Raw genomic sequence first — 18,848 nt, forward strand, 5'->3', positions numbered from 1 at the left:
TTTTGCTACTTGTGTATGTTACATTAAAGTTGGATTTTTTCAGAAGTTATTTTTCTTACCTTTGTTACTTCCCTGAATTTCTTCTGCCATTGCCTGTTTTATTGCCCCTCAGTTCAGGGCCCTCTTTTTTTGTCTCCTTTCTCTCTAAACTGCAGCATTTGTGTCCTTACTTATCATTCTACACAATGACAAAATTTAAAATTTGAATTTAAACTGATTTCTTTTAATCTGGTGAAACTGCTACTGAAAATGGTAGAATGTGTACCCTAAATGAAGTATATGCAGTGTAAGGGTGCCTGTTCAGTAATGCTAGGTATAGTAAAAAGAATAAAAGTGATGACTAAACAACTTAATAAAGGTACAGCATTTGTGGAAGCATCCTGTAGAAGTAAATTTGCAGAGATACTCCTCCAGTCAGGTAGCTAAGAGGGAAGGATATTAATTTTCGGCATTTTAAATCTTTTGCTTTTATAATTGTGAAAACTGATTTGAAATCTTCTCTGATATTTAGGTGCTACGCTCAATGACAAAGATGAGGATTCCCTCCCAGCAGAGACTGGCCAAAACCATCCATTTTTCAGACGATCAGACTCTATGACGTTCCTTGGCTGCATTCCACCCAATCCTTTTGAGGTTCCTCTGGCAGAGGCCATCCCCCTGGCAGACCAGCCCCACTTATTACAGGTGATATCAGAGAGGGTGTTCTGGAAGAAAGCTGCAGTTCGCTTTTTCATTCCTAACTGAAGTATATTATTTACCCAGAATGCTTTTGTTACTTTTCAGCCAAATGCTCGCAAAGAAGATCTGTTTGGCCGACCCAGTCAAGGTCTATATTCATCTTCTGCCAATAGTGGGAAATGCTTAATGGAAGTTACAGTGGATAGAAACTGTCTTGAGGTAAATGTAAAGCTTTTTTTATTTTAAACGATATGGTAGTTTAAACTAGTACCTTCATTCCTTAAAAAGACACTTGAATGTTTTCAGAGAGAATTCCAAGTAGTTTTCACAATGATAATTTCAAAGCCCAGTGCATGTGAAAACTTGGATTTTTTTTTTTTATGTAAAGTATGCTTATTTTTTAAAATATAGGAACTTTTATGATCATTGATTTATAGCAAATGTCAGGTAATTTTTTAAATGCTGTGATACAATCCCGAGTTAATTTTGAAACACCAATTATATAATTACTTGTGATAAAAAGATTTAAATCTCCCTGTAGCCCAGTAGATTTGAGTTGCCTACAAACTGAGCATTAAATGGCAAGCAAATTAAATGCAAACATAAAGTGGGGAAAATGTTTTGGGGTTTTTTTATTTTTTTTTTTAATTTTTGAAATTATGGAGATTACTTTGTTTTAACAGGTCAATTACTGTGCTCAGTTTAGTGTGGTTTAAAATACACATGTATGTATAGATGTGCTAAAAAAGCTGTCTAGAATGCTTTGAAAGTGCAATTAAATTTTACTTCTCCTTGTTTAGGTCCTTCCAACTAAAATGTCTTATGCAGCCAACTTAAAAAATGTTATGAGCATGCAAAATCGGCAAAAGAAGGAAGGGGAGGAACAAAATGTGCCTACAGAAGAATCTGAGAGTTCAAAACCAGGGCCTTCAGCTCATGATCTTGCAGCACAACTGAAAAGCAGCTTGTTGGCAGAGATAGGACTGACAGAAAGTGAAGGGCCACCTCTCACATCTTTCAGGTAGAGTTAAAAATTAATCTATGAAATATATTTCTGAACTGATAAACAGATATTTGGGACTCTGAAAAAGTATTTTTAAATTAAAAAGGGTAGCTTAATTTAGTTTGAATTTGTAGTTTGTAAATGATGATAGTTTCTGAAGTGAAGAGTAGAACAGTCTTCGAAGAGATTTGTGGAAACTGTAGACAAAATCCTTTACTCCCTGACTTCCTGCTGCAGACCTACTATGATGTCCTGGGTAGCTAAGTTTAACATTTGTAATTGACAGCTATCTGTATCTGATGGTGCTGACCAAACTTTATGCACTTAGGGATTGAACTGCACTCATGTTGAATTACAGCTTTTTAAAATAAATTAAAGTCTTGATTGAAGGAAGACCAATAACAGTGAATTCTGTATAGGAGCAAGGTTACATGCTTTTAGAGTAATTTCTCTTTGGATGCAAAACATGTGTTTCAGCTGAAACTAAGCAGTTTCATATGCTTCTGTCCACAAACTTAGTGTACTGTGTTGTTTATCAGGAAAAAAAACTTAGTTGAAGTCAGAGGGTAAGAAAAAGGTGAAGTACACAAAATGAGTCTGAAATTTGACTTGATTTCACGTCTGTCATTTCTCCCTCCTCCTGTCAGGCCGCAGTGCAGCTTCATGGGCATGGTTATATCTCATGACATGTTGCTGGGACGTTGGCGCCTTTCTTTAGAGTTGTTTGGTAGAGTATTCATGGAAGATGTTGGAGCAGAGCCTGGATCGGTATGTACTTCTCTGTGTAAGGACAGTTCCTCTTGCAGCTAAGTTATGATACTCTCTCATTATTCTGATTTTGGGTTTTGTGTTTTGTTTGTTTTTTTTATTTTAAGATCTTAACTGAATTAGGTGGTTTTGAAGTAAAGGAGTCGAAATTCCGCAGGGAGATGGAAAAACTTAGAAACCAGCAATCAAGGGATTTAACGTTGGAGGTAAAAAATGTTAGTTTATCTTCTGAATTTGTTTTCATTAAGAGTTGAATTATTGCAGTAACTTGATAGGAAAAGTTGTATTTCACAGTCTGCAAAGAGGTGTCTTAAACCTAACTTTGGGAGCTGTGTTCCAATTATTCTGTATTTTTTCACAGTCTGAGTGGTATTTTCTGAGTCTATGCAGATGTGGTCAGAAATTTGTCATGAAGCTGTAACGCTTTCTCTATGATGATTGGTAAAGAAAAGAAAACTATTTTTTTATTTCTTACTAGGTTGATCGAGACAGAGACCTTCTAATTCAGCAGACCATGAGGCAGCTCAACAATCATTTTGGTCGCAGGTGTGCCACCACTCCGATGGCTGTACACAGGGTGAAAGTTACTTTTAAGGATGAGCCCGGAGAAGGCAGCGGTGTGGCACGAAGCTTTTATACTGCTATTGCACAGGCTTTTCTGTCAAATGAGAAACTGCCAAATCTAGATTGTATTCAGAATGCCAACAAGGGTACCCATACAAGTAAGTGATGCACAACAGTTAATCTACAGAAAACATTCATACGAGCCTTGGGTGCTTTTTTACACTGAAATACTTGGCATTGTGTCAGAGATGTCTCTGAGGGAAGGAAATTGCTTTTTTTTCTCTGCTTTCAGAAACAGGAAGCTCTTGTTTTTCTCAAAACAAGAGTCTGCTTTAGATGCTCTCAGCTTTTTTTGAGCATCTTTTTCTCCAGTTGGTAATAATTATCAAGATTTTAGCTATTAAGAGCTTACATATTTTAATATGGCTGCTCCATCTGACTTTTCACAAGTATATTTTTATGTTTTTGAAAGTATATATAAACTCTCAAAGTATTTTGTCATTTTTAAGTTGGTAAAAACATTTCAGGTTCCTTTATTAAGTTTGGCTGAACCCCAATCACTGCTTCAAGTGAAATGGTTTTGTCTCATTAATGTCTGTCAAGCTCTTCCAAAACTGAAACTTTCCTTACACTGAAACTTAGGTAGGGGAGAGAAATATAAAGATGTTTAAGTTTATGAGGTTTTTTGCCCTTCAGGTCTGATGCAGAGATTGCGAAATAGGGGAGAGAGAGATCGGGAAAGGGAGCGAGAGAGAGAAATGCGGAGAAGTAGTGGCTTGCGAACTGGTTCTCGGAGAGATAGGGATAGGTAAGTGATAAATTTTAATTTGTTGAAGATACTTTGTCGAATAGAATAATTGCCTTGGATATCTTCAGGAAAAATACTTCACTTCCTCCCGTTAAGGGAACCTTTTTCATTTTCAGGAGCAATTTGCTGGGTAATTTCTTGAAATTCAGTATATACTTCTAGTTCTTTAAAGAATAATTATGCTTACTTTAGCATTGATAGATGATGTCTTAACCATAGGCCATCAATTTTACTGCCAAAACAATAACAAAACCTTGCATACTAGAATGAAATGGTGAGGTGGTTTAGAAACAATGTTGCCATTGGTGGCATGTCTGACTGCTGTATCCAAAATACTAGTAATATTAAAATCTCCGGTTCATTTTGGTTCTGTGTTTCTGATTCATTCTCTCCAAGCAGCTGTGAGCAACACTACTATTCCAGCATTAGAGCTAACACTAATCTGAATCTGTGTGCAAATGATATTGTTCCAGAGGATTTTTGCATATTTCCTCTGAAATACAAACTGCTCTGATTTTCTTAAGGGACTTCAGAAGACAACTGTCCATTGACACACGACCTTTTAGACCAGCATCAGAAGGAAATCCTAGTGATGACCCTGACCCTCTTCCAGCACACAGACAAGCCCTTGGAGAACGGCTCTACCCTCGAGTGCAAGCAATGCAACCAGTAAGACTTCTCTAATACACTTAATGATTGTTCTTGTCATCTTTTAATGTAAAAATCGATTTCCTTATCCATGAATGTTTAACATAACTGAAAATATTTGAACACATAGGACTGATTTTATATTCTTTGTCATTTTCTTAAGGTTTTGGTTTTGTAATTTGTTGTTTAGCTTAGAAGGTATCTTGTAATGCATTCTGTATTTAACAGAATTATATTTAATGCAATCTGTATTTAAAATACCCAAACTTTTGTAAAGCGGTATTTGAAAATGAGAGAATTGGAGGAGAACAGTAAAACCTATCATTCCTTTATCCCTAGGCATTTGCAAGTAAAATCACAGGAATGTTGTTGGAATTGTCTCCTGCTCAGCTGCTTCTGTTACTAGCTAGTGAAGATTCCCTTAGAGCAAGAGTCGATGAAGCAATGGAACTCATTATTGCGCATGGCAGGTAAAGTATTAAGAATTTAGATAAGAAGTGAGAACTGATTTTGTGGCCAAAGAACTAGTACTGTTCTACATCTAACTCCGATAAATGCAGCTTATTTCTTGATATTCTACATATTTTTCTTTGGATGAGTAACTTATTGGCTTTAGTTTAATCTATTGTGACTGGTTTCAAAATATGACAATTCCTTATCAAGAGCAGCCCTGCTGAAAAAGGACTTGGGGGTGCTGGTGGATGGGAGGCTGGACATGACCCAGCAATGTGCGCTCACAGCCCAGAAAGCCAGTTGTATCCTGGGCTGCATCAAAAGCAGTGTGGCCAGCCGGGCGAGGGAGGAAATTCTGCCCCTTCTCTTGGTGAGACCCCACCTGGAGTGCTGCATCCAGCTCTGGGGTCCTCAGCATGGGAAGGACATTGACCTGTTGGACTGAGTCCAGAGGAGGGCCACCAAGTTGATCAGAGGGACAGAGCACCTCTCCTACAAGGAAAGGCTGAGAGAATTGGATTGTACAGCCTGGAAAAGAGAAGGCTTAGAGGTGATCTAATTGCAGCCTTCCAGTACCTGAAGGGACCCTACAAGGGCATGCAGTGACAGGACAAGGGGGAATGGCTTCAAAATGAAAGAGAGTAGGTTTAGATTAGATATTAGGAAAAAATTCTTTGCTGTGAGGGTGGTGAGGCACTGGAACAGGTTGCCCAGAGAAGTTGTGGATGCTCAGTACCTGGAAACATTCAAGGCCAGGCTGGATGGAGCTCTGAGAAGCCTGGTCTAGTGGAAAGTGTCCCAGCCCACAGCAGGGGTGTTGGAAATAGATGATCTTTAAGGTCCCTTCCAACCCAGACCATTCTGTGATTCTGTGATTCTGTGAAATTAAATCTACCTTTTTATTTCCTTTTCAAGGGAGAATGGTGCTGACAGCATATTGGATCTTGGATTGCTAGACTCTTCAGATAAAGTGCAGGTAACAACAAATGAAATTTACACACAATTCAGTTGTATGAGTTAATTTTAAAAATGCAAGCAACTGGAACCTTTCTTTATCATGCAAGACAAAGTTCTGTTTAATCATCTTGTGGAGTTATCTTTTTTATTTTCTTTTGAAAAGATTAAACAGTAATTAGTCAAAAGTATAAAATTACCATTGAGAAATATGGAAATTTTTAACGAATGGAACTTGAATCTTTGGGGCTAGTAGCAAATAGCTTGTTGATGTGTGTCAGTAACTAGAGGTAAGCTTGCTAATTGCTATTCTGACTTTCAAACCAGGAAAATAGAAAGCGACATGGATCCAGCCGCAGTGTAGTAGATATGGAATTAGATGATACAGATGATGGGGATGATAATGCACCACTTTTCTACCAGCCTGGAAAACGAGGGTTTTATACACCGAGACCTGGTAAAAACACAGATGCAAGGCTGAATTGTTTCCGAAACATTGGCAGGTATGTTCCTATTAACTCTCTAGTCTGAAAAAATTTAAAAGACAAACATACACAAGAGCAGGGAGAGTACCAACGGTCCAAGTGGCAAACACTTTCTTTTTATGCTCTGTATTTCTCAGCCTGAGCTAAATAGGGGAATTTGCATACATCAACTTGAGGTTTCTTTTCCTGTTAAATTTTAATTTTTCATGTATTTATTTTTAATTATGTATGTCCATGATTTTCTTTTGTGGACTGATATGGCTGGAAAGCTAGCTGCAGCTTAATTCTTAAAGTATATATGGGCATTTTAATGTGAGTTTTCTGAAAGATCTTTAGTGTCATTTCTGCTGTATCAAAACAAATCCCAAACATTTATTTTCAGAATCCTAGGATTGTGCTTGTTGCAGAATGAACTATGTCCCATCACGTTAAATAGACACGTAATCAAATTTCTACTTAGCAGAAAGGTAAGTTGAACATATAAATTTTAATTTCCTGTAGTTACTTAAAATCTCATCTTTAAAAATTGGGTTTTTTTCCTTAACCACTTATGTATTAACTATCAAAGTTGATAATGGAACTGTATTGATATCTTTAATTTGAGGAGTAGTAATTTTTTCATTTCCTAGATTTTGAACAGAGTAGATGTACTAGAATTCAGGTATTTGACTAAGATGTAATGGCTTGTAATAGGTTAGCCTTTGACTCTCTCCAGAAACTGCTTGTTGTCTCCCTTTTTCTATTCCTGAGAGAATCGGGAGAGACACTGTTAGACAGACATTAGTTGACAATAGTATCTTAGCTTATAGAAAAGTATTTTTCTGGATATTTGAGAGAACTCATTCATTTGTAATTAAAATTTTGCTTCAGGTGTAGGTATAATTTAATTCAGAGCAATAATTACCTAAACTTTTGACAAAAATGTTTCCCCGCCCCATTAAACTCTAATACTGTGCTGCACATCTCATGTATTAGTCAATGGCATTGTAAATTCTGTCTGATGTAACAAACTTAAACCAAGATTTATTACTGCAGGTCTTTCCTTAAAAACAATTTTGATCACATAATCAGTTATACAACACAGGTATAATCTTTAATGGAAAAGGGTTAGTGGCAGAAATGATCTCTGAATATCCCCTTGTATCTTCCAAGAGCAATTCCCTTCTAAATCTTTTCTTCAGGTTTTTCGTGTTGAATATATATTCCTTCCAGTATTCTAAAGTAAATTCTAAAGTGGGCTGAAAATAGGAGTTTGACTGCATTTATTTCTGTGTGTTTGTATGCTTTGTTGCATGGGCTATGCACTGCTGTATGCTAGTGCATAAACCAGGCACAGATCACATAATTTTGAATCTGCTCTTAAACAACTGATATGTTTCAAACATCTGTCTTTTTTCTACAGGTGAACTGGCACGACTTTGCTTTTTTTGATCCGGTTATGTATGAAAGCCTTCGGCAACTTATCCTTGCTTCCCAGAGTGCAGATGCTGATGCAGTGTTTGCAGCAATGGACTTAGCCTTTGCAATAGACCTGTGTAAGGAGGAGGGTGGAGGGCAGGTAAGCACAGCTAAATCTGTGTCTCCGTAGTTTCAGAATTCAACAGTTTATGCAGGTTGTAGTGTAGACATGATCCATGCTCTTCTCAGATGGCAGTCATAACACTTTACTTTTTCTAGATTCAAATACAGTGTTCTCCACAGACATTGAAGCATGGAGTTTTTTTCTTGAAGGTGATGTAAAGCCTACCATAAAGCCTGGCTAGCACAGTCAATCCTAAGGAATCTTTAAAACTAACCTGTACTAGTAAATTTGCTTGGTTTTAGAGGTATATTACTCAATAAATCACTGTGTAGTGTACTGTGGTGGTTATAATAATCTCATTTCCTTCCCTCCCCCTTTTAAATGGTCCTTGCTTCTTTTCCATAGGTTGAACTTATTTCCAATGGTGTAAATATACCAGTCACTCCTCAGAATGTATATGAGTATGTCCGGGAATATGCAGAACACCGAATGTTGGTAGTAGCAGAACAGCCTCTACATGTAAGTCTTTGGTGGAATGTTTTTAAAAAGAAGAAAAAAAACCCTGTAAGATTTCAGTTAGTTAATTATTTTTATTAGGTATTGCTAATCAGGTTTTTTTGAAGTCTTTTCAACTTGATTAAAAGTATTTAATTTCCTATTTTTTCTTAATTGTATAGCTATTTATGGAGTACTGTGAAGACCAAGTACTTCAAACAATTTCTTTTTCTTATAGAGTGAAAGATAATTTCTTTTATGATAGATCTCATTGGTTAAGTATATATGTTCATTTTTTGAGCTCAAATGGCATGTATGCTCTTGGAACTTTGGCTTTGTATTTGGCAGCTACTTTGTTCTAAAAATGTATTACCTTTGATTTGTTTATACTTATAAACAAAGATAGAAATTAAAATTCAAAATATTTACATAAATCGCCTTGAATTTTTGATTTGCATCTTTGTTTTAAAAGGAAAAATCAGTTATGATACAGACAACTTTGTTCTTATATTACTAGCCTGGCAGAAAACCTAAAAATTGGCTAGGAAACCATATTAAAATAATTTTCTTTTTGAAACCCCTCTAAAATAAAACTTAAAGAATAATATATCTTTGTAGACAGTTAATGAAGGTCTAGTCTGTCCTATGATGCTACATGTAAACTTGGTCACTTGTACTGATTGGGGTTTCCTGCTGCACATCTGAGATAAGTGAGCAGACTGCCTCTGTGCAGTGAACAGATTACCTCTGTACAGTTGAGGTCCAAAATTTTCACAGATAGAACATGTTCCTGGAATTAAGCTACTTGATTTCCATGTCTGTCTATATTAATAGTTTGACTCTTTTTTTTATTTTAAGAGTTGGAAACCATTACACCTGTATTCAACTTGGAATTTACTAAAGCAAATTTACTCATAATATTCCATTTTGAAAATGGAATTTCCAATCTTTTCAGGATATTACTTATTAATATAGAATATAAGTGTGTGTGTAACATTTTTAAAGCAGAGTTGGCATGTAGGTCTGAAGAAGAAAGGACATTCAAGATGCATTTTTGTTTTGAATTCTTATGAGATTCAGCACAGCTCAGCAAAATACCTGAACTTTTTAGAGAGTGCATGTGCTTCTGCTCCTGGTGAAATATTAGCTCAAACCATTACTGCTTTCTTTTGCTGTAGTACATAGGGTTTAGCAGATTGGTGCAGTTCTTTGTTTCAGAAAATTTGCATCACAGATGATAAAACTTTGAAAGAAAAGAACAGCTCAGAGAATGAGTTTTGAGTTAATGGCAGATTTCACATGAAACTTTTCAGTAATGCATTTGAAGTCAGTCCTGAAGTTATATGTTTACAACGTGCATCTTGTGGTTTTCACTTAAGGCAATGAGGAAGGGTCTCCTGGATGTACTTCCAAAGAATTCATTAGAAGATTTGACAGCAGAAGATTTCAGACTTTTGGTAAATGGCTGTGGTGAAGTAAATGTGCAAATGCTGATCAGCTTTACCTCTTTCAACGATGAGTCAGGTATGAAATAACTTACTCATAAATAGAGTTGCACGGATAACTTAACACCATTTGTTCTGTGTGGAGTAGTTATTGGCATTAAACTAAACTTCTTCAAATTTGACATTAGTTAGTAAGTCAATGAAACTTGTAATAAAATTATTACCTTTTTTTTTTTTTACAGTCCTTTGAAAATATTTACTGTCAATTAGGAGAGGGTGGGGAAAGCACATTTTCCAGCTTTGCTGTCACATGATGTTAAATAGAAGGATTGTATTATTGGTAGTATATCTTTCTTGTGAAAACTATGACCTAACTTCAGGACTATTAATGGGATGGATGCAAGTCTAATATTTCTAACATAATTTTTAAACTGCATTTAGCTGTAGTTAGGCTTTTTGGGAGGGAGAGGTGGGAGCTGTACCGAGGTATGTCAGAGTTAGCCTGGCATTCAAAGGTACATGTATTAGCTTTGAAATTATTAGTGTCTCCAATATAAGGACTTTATGAATGTGCTTGTAGCTGAGATCCAACTTGCAGCACATGTAAAATGTATCTCTTAATGTTATTGTCCAGTGTACCAGCTGAATTGTGTATATTTTTTATTTCACACAGGAGAAAATGCTGAGAAGCTTTTGCAGTTCAAGCGTTGGTTTTGGTCCATAGTTGAGAAGATGAGTATGACAGAAAGACAAGATCTAGTAAGTTGCTCATTCCCAATGGAAACATGCAGGAAAATTGGAGTAACTGTGGCATCATTACTGTTTTTAACTGTAATTAGAGACTTTTTACAAGAAGAGTTAATATAGCAGAGCAGAGTAGTAGGGTTGGGTTAGACTGTCAGTTCTGGAAATGAAGTGTGAATCCTAAACCTTCTTGCAACTGGAAGTAAGCGTGGTGTGTCTTTATCCATAATCATTGGTCTCTTATGGAAGCACAGTTTTAGTCTGCACAGTTGTTCTTAAGCTGACTAACTGTGGTTACTCAACTGTGTTGTGGGCTAGTAGGGTTTTGAGGTTGAGTTCTCTTTATGGATCATCTACTCATCTGACTTTGTCTCCCAAGGGCAATATATGTGTCCTCCCTGGAAGATGTCAGTAATGACACTATGTCCTTCTCAAAGGCCTCTGGGAAAAGGCTGATGAGAAGCATGAAAGAACAAGATACTGTTCAGGGAGCTTAATTTTTTAAAACTTGCCTGTAAAATGTATTAATTATACGCTTCCTAAAACTGTTTGATTTTAACTTTCTACTACTTAAAGTACTATCTCTCCCTTACAGTCTACTAAATAGGAACAAGGACTGCTCTGAAAACTGGAAACTCTAAACCATATATTTTAAGGAGTATCTGTGGTTACTCTTTGGTGGTGACTCAGCTCTGCAAGTCAGTATTTCACACTTGAGACAATAAACCAAATACTCCCTGTTGCCGCCTTTTGTCTGTACCAGTACTACATTCTGTAGTCACTAATTGGTTTGCAAGAGATTTCTGATACGTTTTATATGGATGGCAGTCACCCCCTTCCCAGATGATTTGGGGAGATTTCATTTACTGAGGATTTGTTGATACAGGATAATGTTGAGTGCTGCTTTTATTAGTTTTAACAATGAGCAGTTGAGGAAGGAATGTGAAGGAAGCTACTACAGAAGCATGGAGCATGACTACGGAGTCTAGTTGGCATACTGAAGAGAATGTAGTGTGATCAAACTTGCTGTGACTGTGCAGTTCTTTTTTAACCTATTCCCTACGCAACATGTGGGCAGTATGAATTTCAGCCTTGTACAGCATAATTTTAAATGCCATCTTCTTTTTCCAGGTTTACTTTTGGACCTCAAGTCCATCATTGCCAGCCAGTGAGGAGGGATTCCAGCCTATGCCATCCATCACAATAAGGCCACCAGATGACCAACATCTTCCTACAGCAAACACTTGCATTTCTCGCCTTTATGTCCCACTCTATTCCTCTAAGCAGATTTTGAAACAAAAATTGTTACTCGCCATTAAGACCAAGAATTTTGGTTTTGTGTAGAGTATAAAAAGTGTGTATTGCTGTGTAATATTACTAGCTAAGTTTTGTAGATTTTTCCATTTGTCTATAAAAGTTTATGAAAGTTAATGCTGTCATACCCCTGGTGGTACTTTAAAGATTTAAATGCAAACATTCCTGTACTAAATTTGTAACGTAAAGGCCTAAGGAGCACTAGCAATTTGTGATTGCAACAGTTTGCTAGTCAATAACTCCTTTGCCTAACCCCAGCCAAAGATGACAGCAGAACAATATAATTTACACTGTGATTTATCTTTTTGCTGAGGGAAAATATGTAAAATGTTCTGAAAATTCACTGCTGCCTTTGTGGAAAGTGTTTCAGCAAAGGTTCTTGTATAGAGGGAGTAGGGAATTTCAAAATAAAAAATTAAGTATGTTCTGTGTTTTTAACTTTTTTTTTATGGTGTTTAATTTGTGGTTGGCTGCAGTTGTGTATCATGTATATTGAACTTGTAAAAAGTTCCTGACAGCTCAGATCCTAGAGTTGGGATCGTTCACTTATGAAACCACTTTCATTGCAATTTTTGTTCTACTGCATTGAACTCTGGCGCATCAGATACCATCCCTAATATTTTGCATGTAACCTGTACCTTTAGTGTTTTTGGTTTTTCTCCCCCCTGTACATATATGATGAGGCCAATGCACAGTATTTCATAGTTCACAATCAAAATTTTTGTATCCTTGTTACAGTGAACAGACAGTCAGGAGATTTGTTCCACTACCAGTTCTAACCCAACACTTGTACTCCATTATCTAACTATGTAAACTCAGCCTGGGCACTTTCTGGTAACTGTAAAATGTTTATAAGATCATGATTATTGAAGATACATTTTTTTGGAAAACTTCAATGTTCGTGAGCCGCTTAACTTCTTTTGTATCTAGCCTTTTTTTAAGTATCTTGTTACAGTTTTTTAATAAAGAAATTACAGACAAAATACCAAGTCATACTGAGGAAACAATAGTTTTTATTTATTTAGCCATTTATACTTCAGCTAACAGCATACACTAAACATAGTTGTTCATTAAAAATCTGAATTTTGTAGCTGAAAAATTGACATGCAGAAGACATTCAGCCCACATTTTACAGTTAGCAGAGAATCCTGAAAGAAATGGGCCAGGCAACCCCTTCTTTTCACAGAATTGATTTGAAGGAAAAGTGGCTTATTCTGAAAAATCTCAAGGTAATTAGGTTAGAATAAAATTCTCAAACTGCATTTTATGTTCACTTTTGAAGTGGTTGGTTGCTTTTGGGGAGGGCAGTCTTTGACCTATGACTTCTTTTCCCTAAGGCTTGAGAGATTTTTGAGAGATAGGAATTGATTAATAAAGGAGGGAGATACTTTTTCTGTGTCAAAACAAATTTCTGAAAGCTTAGCAGACTGAAGTATTGAAGGGGTAAGAGCTTTTGTGGTGCTGATGTTCTCCCTCTTTCTTGCTTTTCCAACCCCATGAGTCCATGTTAGTGGGTTTTTTTAATTTCCTTTTGTTGGGAAGAGCTAAAATAATGTTCCATCACAATCCGAGTTGAACTCACCTTTGCCAGAGCTCCACTGGGTCTTCCTTTCTGTCAGCTAGTCTGAGGATGACCAGAAGTTACCCACATCTGGTTTTCAAAAAAAGCCTCTGTTTTCATCATTTCTGTAGTTGCTAGAGATATGGAGTACAGTACAACAGTCTCATCACCAGTTGCCAAATTGTTGCTAAAAATCCTGTTTTCTAAGTAAGGCTGTTTCGGGCTTGTGTAGTTAAACTGCAGATAAATTAAATAAATAGATGTAGAATTATTTCTGCAGGTACTAATACTTCCTCTAAATCAATCATCCTAGAAAAGGATAGTTTCAATATACGAGGATCGGAGGCTGTTTGAGATTTCCTGTTGTACCTTTCCAGTGTACCTTAAGTTCAAAACTTATCAGATTTTACTATGTTAGTATCAATTAAAAATAAAAAGCAGTACAGCCTCACAAATCTAGATAGAGGTGTTTGGTATGGCTGCTCTCTAATGCTAAGGAGGGTGAGTTACAAAGGTACAGAGCAACATACACCTTATGCCAGGATTTCAAACTGGTGTGATTATTTCTACTACCAAAATCGCCTCTAACTGAAATGTGTAAACTTGGTGGAAAGCAACAAAAGAAACTGTTTAGAATAGGCATCAAATCTACAGTCTGTAAAATAAAGCTCCCTCCCTCACAAAGCTTTGTGAGGCTTGATGTACTAAAAAGTATCCAATGCCCTTGGATGAAAGGCCATATATACATGTAAAGTACTGTGTATATATATATATGTATTGTGTGTATATGTATATAAGTGTATGTGTATGTATAACATATAAATATATGTTATATGTATATATATTTCTGTATATAGCTTAAACATTTTTTAAGTCCTGTAATGTATAGCTAGACGAAAGTTATGCAGATAGCACAGTAGCTCACCATATATACACACACAAGGCATTCTGATAAGCAGAGAGGGAATTTAGAATGATTTATGCTGTCATCATTGACTTGAAATGTGTATGTAGCTTTATAAATAGCTTTTTTTCCTCTGTATGGTATATTTAAACTATATCAAGATTTTAATAAGAAAAATGTTTATTAAAATCATACACCTCCTTTCCCTTTGACTTAAGCCCTTCTGTTAGTTCACTTAAAATGTGGTAAAGAAACTAGCTAAAGGAAAATTTTGTAGTGTTTAGACTTTTTTAATAGTCTAAATCCCCAGCTGTTCATAACTGCTGAAAGAGGAGATAAAGGTAGCTACTAATAAAATGTTATGATCAACTACTAGAGTAGTTCCTAATCTGAATCTAGGGAAAACTGACACTGTAGTTCTAACTTCCATGGCTAATTCTTGGCGTTGGTTTCTGGTTTTAGCTGTATCCAATACAGAAGGTAATCGCTTTCTCCAGCTTTGATAATTTTCCAGGAGTGAAAAATTGTATAGACTTACTTGACATCATGTGGCCTTTCTCATCTGTTTGATTTGGGAGTGCCTTTTCTTCCTGCAAGTTAGTCATGTGGTCATTAGATAACTGGTAAACTGGTAAATTTGTGAATCCAAAGCAACACCCTTGTACAGCAGCATTCAGGGAAGCAGAGGAAAGGAAATTTCCCTCATCTCTTAAGCTATGTTTATCTTTGCAATTGTGCAAATTATAGAGACCTGCTGTTTTTCAAAAGCTTACTTCCACATGTGGATCTGAAGAGAAGTGTGTAGGGAGCAGGGAGTTACTGTGCAGGTGGGAGAAATTCCCCAGTCACCACCACCACCTTCCATGGGTTGGTTTCTCAGGGGCGCCCAAATTCAGCATGGCTCTTGGTCACTCTTAACACCACATGAAAGATTGTTCAGTAGGTTTGTAGTAACCTCCTCTTCAGATGCTCATTGCTGTGCCCTAACTCCCTTTTTATAGTGTCCTATGACCTGTGGACCATGTCTCTTGTGTGTGCATCTGTAAATGCCATTCTGAGCTGCTTCTGCGTTTGTACTCCTTGCTTCACTGACACTTGCATTTCTCTGGCTTCCACTCTATAGGGCAAACTACAGATACCTTGCTCAGTAGCTCTGATTCCCTTTCTCTTTTCAAGCTTTGTAGGATTTGACCTTTTTTCTGAACTCCTCAGTTTGCCTATTTAATAACAGGTCTGCCAAAGTCAAATAGAAAACTCTGCAAGTTTGGATTAACTGCATTTCAGCACTTGTAGCATTAACTTACCCTGAGGTGGAATGAATGTCCACACACATTTAAAATGGGTAGGTGAATGGGTCATGTGAAAGCTTCAGCGACTACAGTCCTTGAACTCACAGTGCTGGAAGTTCCCACATGGTCTGTGTGGGGAGGATGCCAACAGGCTTCATAGCTGGAATCTGGCCTCCATCACAGTGTAGTCCTTGCCTGACAGGACTTCTTAGCATCAGCAGGAGCTCTGATGCATCCTTTGCTAGTTGGAAATTGCTTTCGTGGTTTTCATTTGCAGCTCTTTGAGTATCTTACTCAGCAGATTTGCTAAATTGAGAAGCATGAAGGGCTTTTAAATTTTTTATATCTCTTAAGGATTTTTTTTGTGGAGTTGTCCAAGAGGATAACTTGAGAGGATGTCTTGCTTGAAACACAATCCTGTGAAAGACTATTTTCCCCCCTTTGCCAATGGCTTAATATAAAGGTATTTTTTTGTCTATTATCACCGTGAGTTGCTATCATAGTAATAGACTTTAGTATAACAAGGCACTTGGTTGCTCCCAGGTGTTTCAGGACTTTTTTTCTATAATGGTGAAACTTTTCAGTATCCCTTTATCCAGTGGCTGTGGCAGCTAACACAAATGCCTATGCTTGAATACTGAAGTCATGTGAACCTATTGGAAAATAGCTTGTTGCCACAACCTATGATAAGGTTTCTCTGCTAGGAGATATAGGGGAATTTTATGCTTTAGACATACTGAAATTATTCAGAAATTGATTTTCCTACAGTAAACAGTACTAAGCTGAAAAGCAGATTTGACTCTAATTTGTAAATGAAAAATTTTCAATTTGACTGAAATGGTATTTTCATATATAAAAAAGAATTTTATAAACCATTTTTAAAAGGCAGCTAAGTATTCCCCAAAAAAGTAACAGTTTTTGGGGGAGGAAGGGAAGAGGCATTATAGTTAAAGCAGCAATGACTGCATTTGGAATGCCTTAGATAAAATTTGGGGACTTAGCCTTTCTGTGAAAGTGCAAGCTTTGGGCATGCAAAGCTGTGCTAGTGAGCCTGTTAGGTCTGTGTCTGTCCAGTGGTGTCCTAACAATGTGTGCTGCTGCTGCACCTTCATTAATTGCAATTACCGGAGTGAGAGAGCTGTTGTGGAGCCGCAGGCCACCCTTGGGAGGGCCTGTTCTCATGGGTCTTCTTCCCTCCCTGCTGTGGAGTGTCCTGCACCTCCAAGAGTTGTCCCATGCTTTCCGGACCTAACAGTGGACGTGGTCCTGTGGATCAGAGTCCCTCCCCATGCAGAAACAGCTCCACAACTCCCAGCTTGTTGTGATCAGCGCAGGTACTGGGCCGTGAGGGCCGGGGCAGGACCACTGCCATGACACCTGGCATTTGGGAGCTAGGGAAGGACTACAGCTTCCATGCCCCCAGCAGGGAGCTTGTTCTAAACAGGGCATTGTAGGTAGAGCTGAGTAATGTGGAATTTTGCAAAACTGAGCATAATGCAATATTGCATATGTATGTTTATTCGGCTTGTAAACTCTTCTATAGTTCCACAAGTGCTTTTCAGTGTTGCGCACGTGATTTAATTAATTTATATAAAACAAAGCTAACAGAAGTTGGTGAATTTTTGTGGAGGTGCAAGAACAGCCAACTACTGTTTTGTTAATCCTTGAGGTACATTTCCTTTGCAGTATTTTTCCTTTGTATATGAATCTTTAGACACCATGTAAATAGACTTTTGCTGTGTGTTGGTAAAAGGGCAGGTGTGAGTTTAAGAAGTTATCTCCAAATAATTTAATTCCTATCTTTTGCTAATTATATTAATTTGTGGTAGTGCTTAAACCTTGCTAGAACAGGACATTCCATCATTTGGGGAGTTCTGAAACAGCAGCCAAGATAATCAGGTTAGGGGGACAAAGACAACTGCCAGGCATGTTGATGTCATTTAATACAGAATAGTCTGCCACTTGTTGGTTTTGGCCCAGAAATTCATGCATCTCCCTCTTACCACCATCGTGCTCTATTACACACACCAGTAGACTTTGCCAGTGTAAATGAGTCAGGTTTGCTCTGCATCAATGTCCCTCTAATTTTGTGCTCTGGACAAAAAGCTGAAATCTCTGGTATTCAATACACAAGTGGAGTGGTTTTGGATATGAAGATTAAACAACTTGTACAGGTATCTCTGGGTAATAAAACTTAAAGGCTGTCTCAGAAAGAGCAGTACTCAGGTAACAGCGGATGTTGTTAGTGTGAAACCACCTTTTCTCATTTACTGTTTCTGTGTTCTGGTGCGCTCTTTAGTAACTTGCTGCTTAGGCAGGTGTTTCTGCACCTCAGAAAACTCCCATGTAAGAAAACCAGAGCTGTTCTCATGCTTACTCAGGTGTGCTGCACAGATTTCACCACTTTCCTTATCTCCTGCCCTGGTGAGGCTTGGCTTTCTCTCACAAGGCATAAAAAAGCTGTAGGAAGCAGATGCAGTCCAGAGGAGCCCAGCTGGCCCAACTCCCACTTCCCATGCTTGGGAAGGGAGAAAGGGGAGGCCTCAGTCACTGTGGCAGCCAGGTGCCCTTACAAAAAAACAACAAAAAACAAACGAAACCAAATTCCTAATGACAGAGAACTAACAAAACCAAACGTTACCTTTCCAGAGAGGGACACCAGAATCCCTTGAAGTCCCTACCTGTGCACCGTGTCCCTTCCCTGGCTGCAGGGGGGCTGAGGATGTTTGGCCCGCACTTGGACTGGGGAGCACTGGGCAGCAGTCACAGGGAGAGTGAACAGTCTTTATGGACTCATTTCCACTGAGGATCACCAGGCTTCCATGTCCTCCTTCTCCTCCTCTTCAAGGGACCACCCTGGGCTCCAGAGGACTGGCCTCCAAAGAGTGGGTCAGTCCTGCTTACGTGCTGCCTGTCTTGATGCTGAAAACCTTTTAGTTCTCACTGGCGTTTGTTTTTAGATTTGCATCTTTGATTTCAGGTCTCTGTGACAAACTCTGCTGTATCCATTCGGTGGGGCCTTTTTTCTCTCCTATAGGACTGGTTATTTTGGTACAGCACTCACATGTCTACAGAAAAGGTGCCCGAGGGCCTGGCCACCTTCGGGATGAGGAGGGAAGAGGAAACCAGGGAACTCTGATGGTTCCCAGCTCTGGATGAGATCTCTCAGCTTGCAAGAAGGGACAGAAACAAATATTAATCATACGCACGCTC

The 18,848-nt window shown here is 37.8% G+C and overlaps 1 protein-coding gene and 1 long non-coding RNA gene across 16 annotated transcripts in view; one reads left to right on the plus strand and one right to left on the minus strand.

The window, feature by feature from the left end:
- The window catches only part of UBR5 (ubiquitin protein ligase E3 component n-recognin 5), an 83,725-nt gene extending 71,406 nt beyond the window's left edge, over nt 1–12,319 (plus strand). For 10 of the 15 annotated variants that reach the window (XM_064647338.1, XM_064647348.1, XM_064647350.1 and 7 more), the window contains 17 exons: nt 512–684; nt 763–897; nt 1,479–1,699; nt 2,329–2,449; nt 2,557–2,664; nt 2,928–3,171; nt 3,710–3,821; nt 4,346–4,490; nt 4,809–4,939; nt 5,838–5,898; nt 6,204–6,379; nt 6,744–6,828; nt 7,764–7,919; nt 8,289–8,402; nt 9,758–9,902; nt 10,497–10,582; nt 11,699–12,319. In XM_064647338.1, the coding sequence (XP_064503408.1) occupies nt 512–684; nt 763–897; nt 1,479–1,699; nt 2,329–2,449; nt 2,557–2,664; nt 2,928–3,171; nt 3,710–3,821; nt 4,346–4,490; nt 4,809–4,939; nt 5,838–5,898; nt 6,204–6,379; nt 6,744–6,828; nt 7,764–7,919; nt 8,289–8,402; nt 9,758–9,902; nt 10,497–10,582; nt 11,699–11,911 (2,426 nt within the window). In that variant the 3' untranslated portion in view covers nt 11,912–12,319. The remainder of the gene's footprint in view (nt 1–511; nt 685–762; nt 898–1,478; nt 1,700–2,328; nt 2,450–2,556; nt 2,665–2,927; nt 3,172–3,709; nt 3,822–4,345; nt 4,491–4,808; nt 4,940–5,837; nt 5,899–6,203; nt 6,380–6,743; nt 6,829–7,763; nt 7,920–8,288; nt 8,403–9,757; nt 9,903–10,496; nt 10,583–11,698) is intronic. The other 5 variants (XM_064647346.1, XM_064647356.1, XM_064647359.1 and 2 more) reach the window with 3 other exon arrangements.
- A 555-nt stretch (nt 12,320–12,874) lies between these two features.
- Nucleotides 12,875–18,820, minus strand: LOC135410679 (uncharacterized). The gene is made up of 2 exons (XR_010428832.1): nt 18,317–18,820; nt 12,875–18,203 (listed from the first exon to the last, which is right to left on the minus strand). It is a non-coding gene; the product is annotated as an uncharacterized LOC135410679 (long non-coding RNA).
- Nucleotides 18,821–18,848: the final 28 nt, after the last annotated feature.

This window comes from Pseudopipra pipra, chromosome 1 (assembly GCF_036250125.1).
Source record: "Pseudopipra pipra isolate bDixPip1 chromosome 1, bDixPip1.hap1, whole genome shotgun sequence".
In the NCBI taxonomy this organism is placed as follows: Eukaryota; Metazoa; Chordata; class Aves; order Passeriformes; family Pipridae; genus Pseudopipra; species Pseudopipra pipra.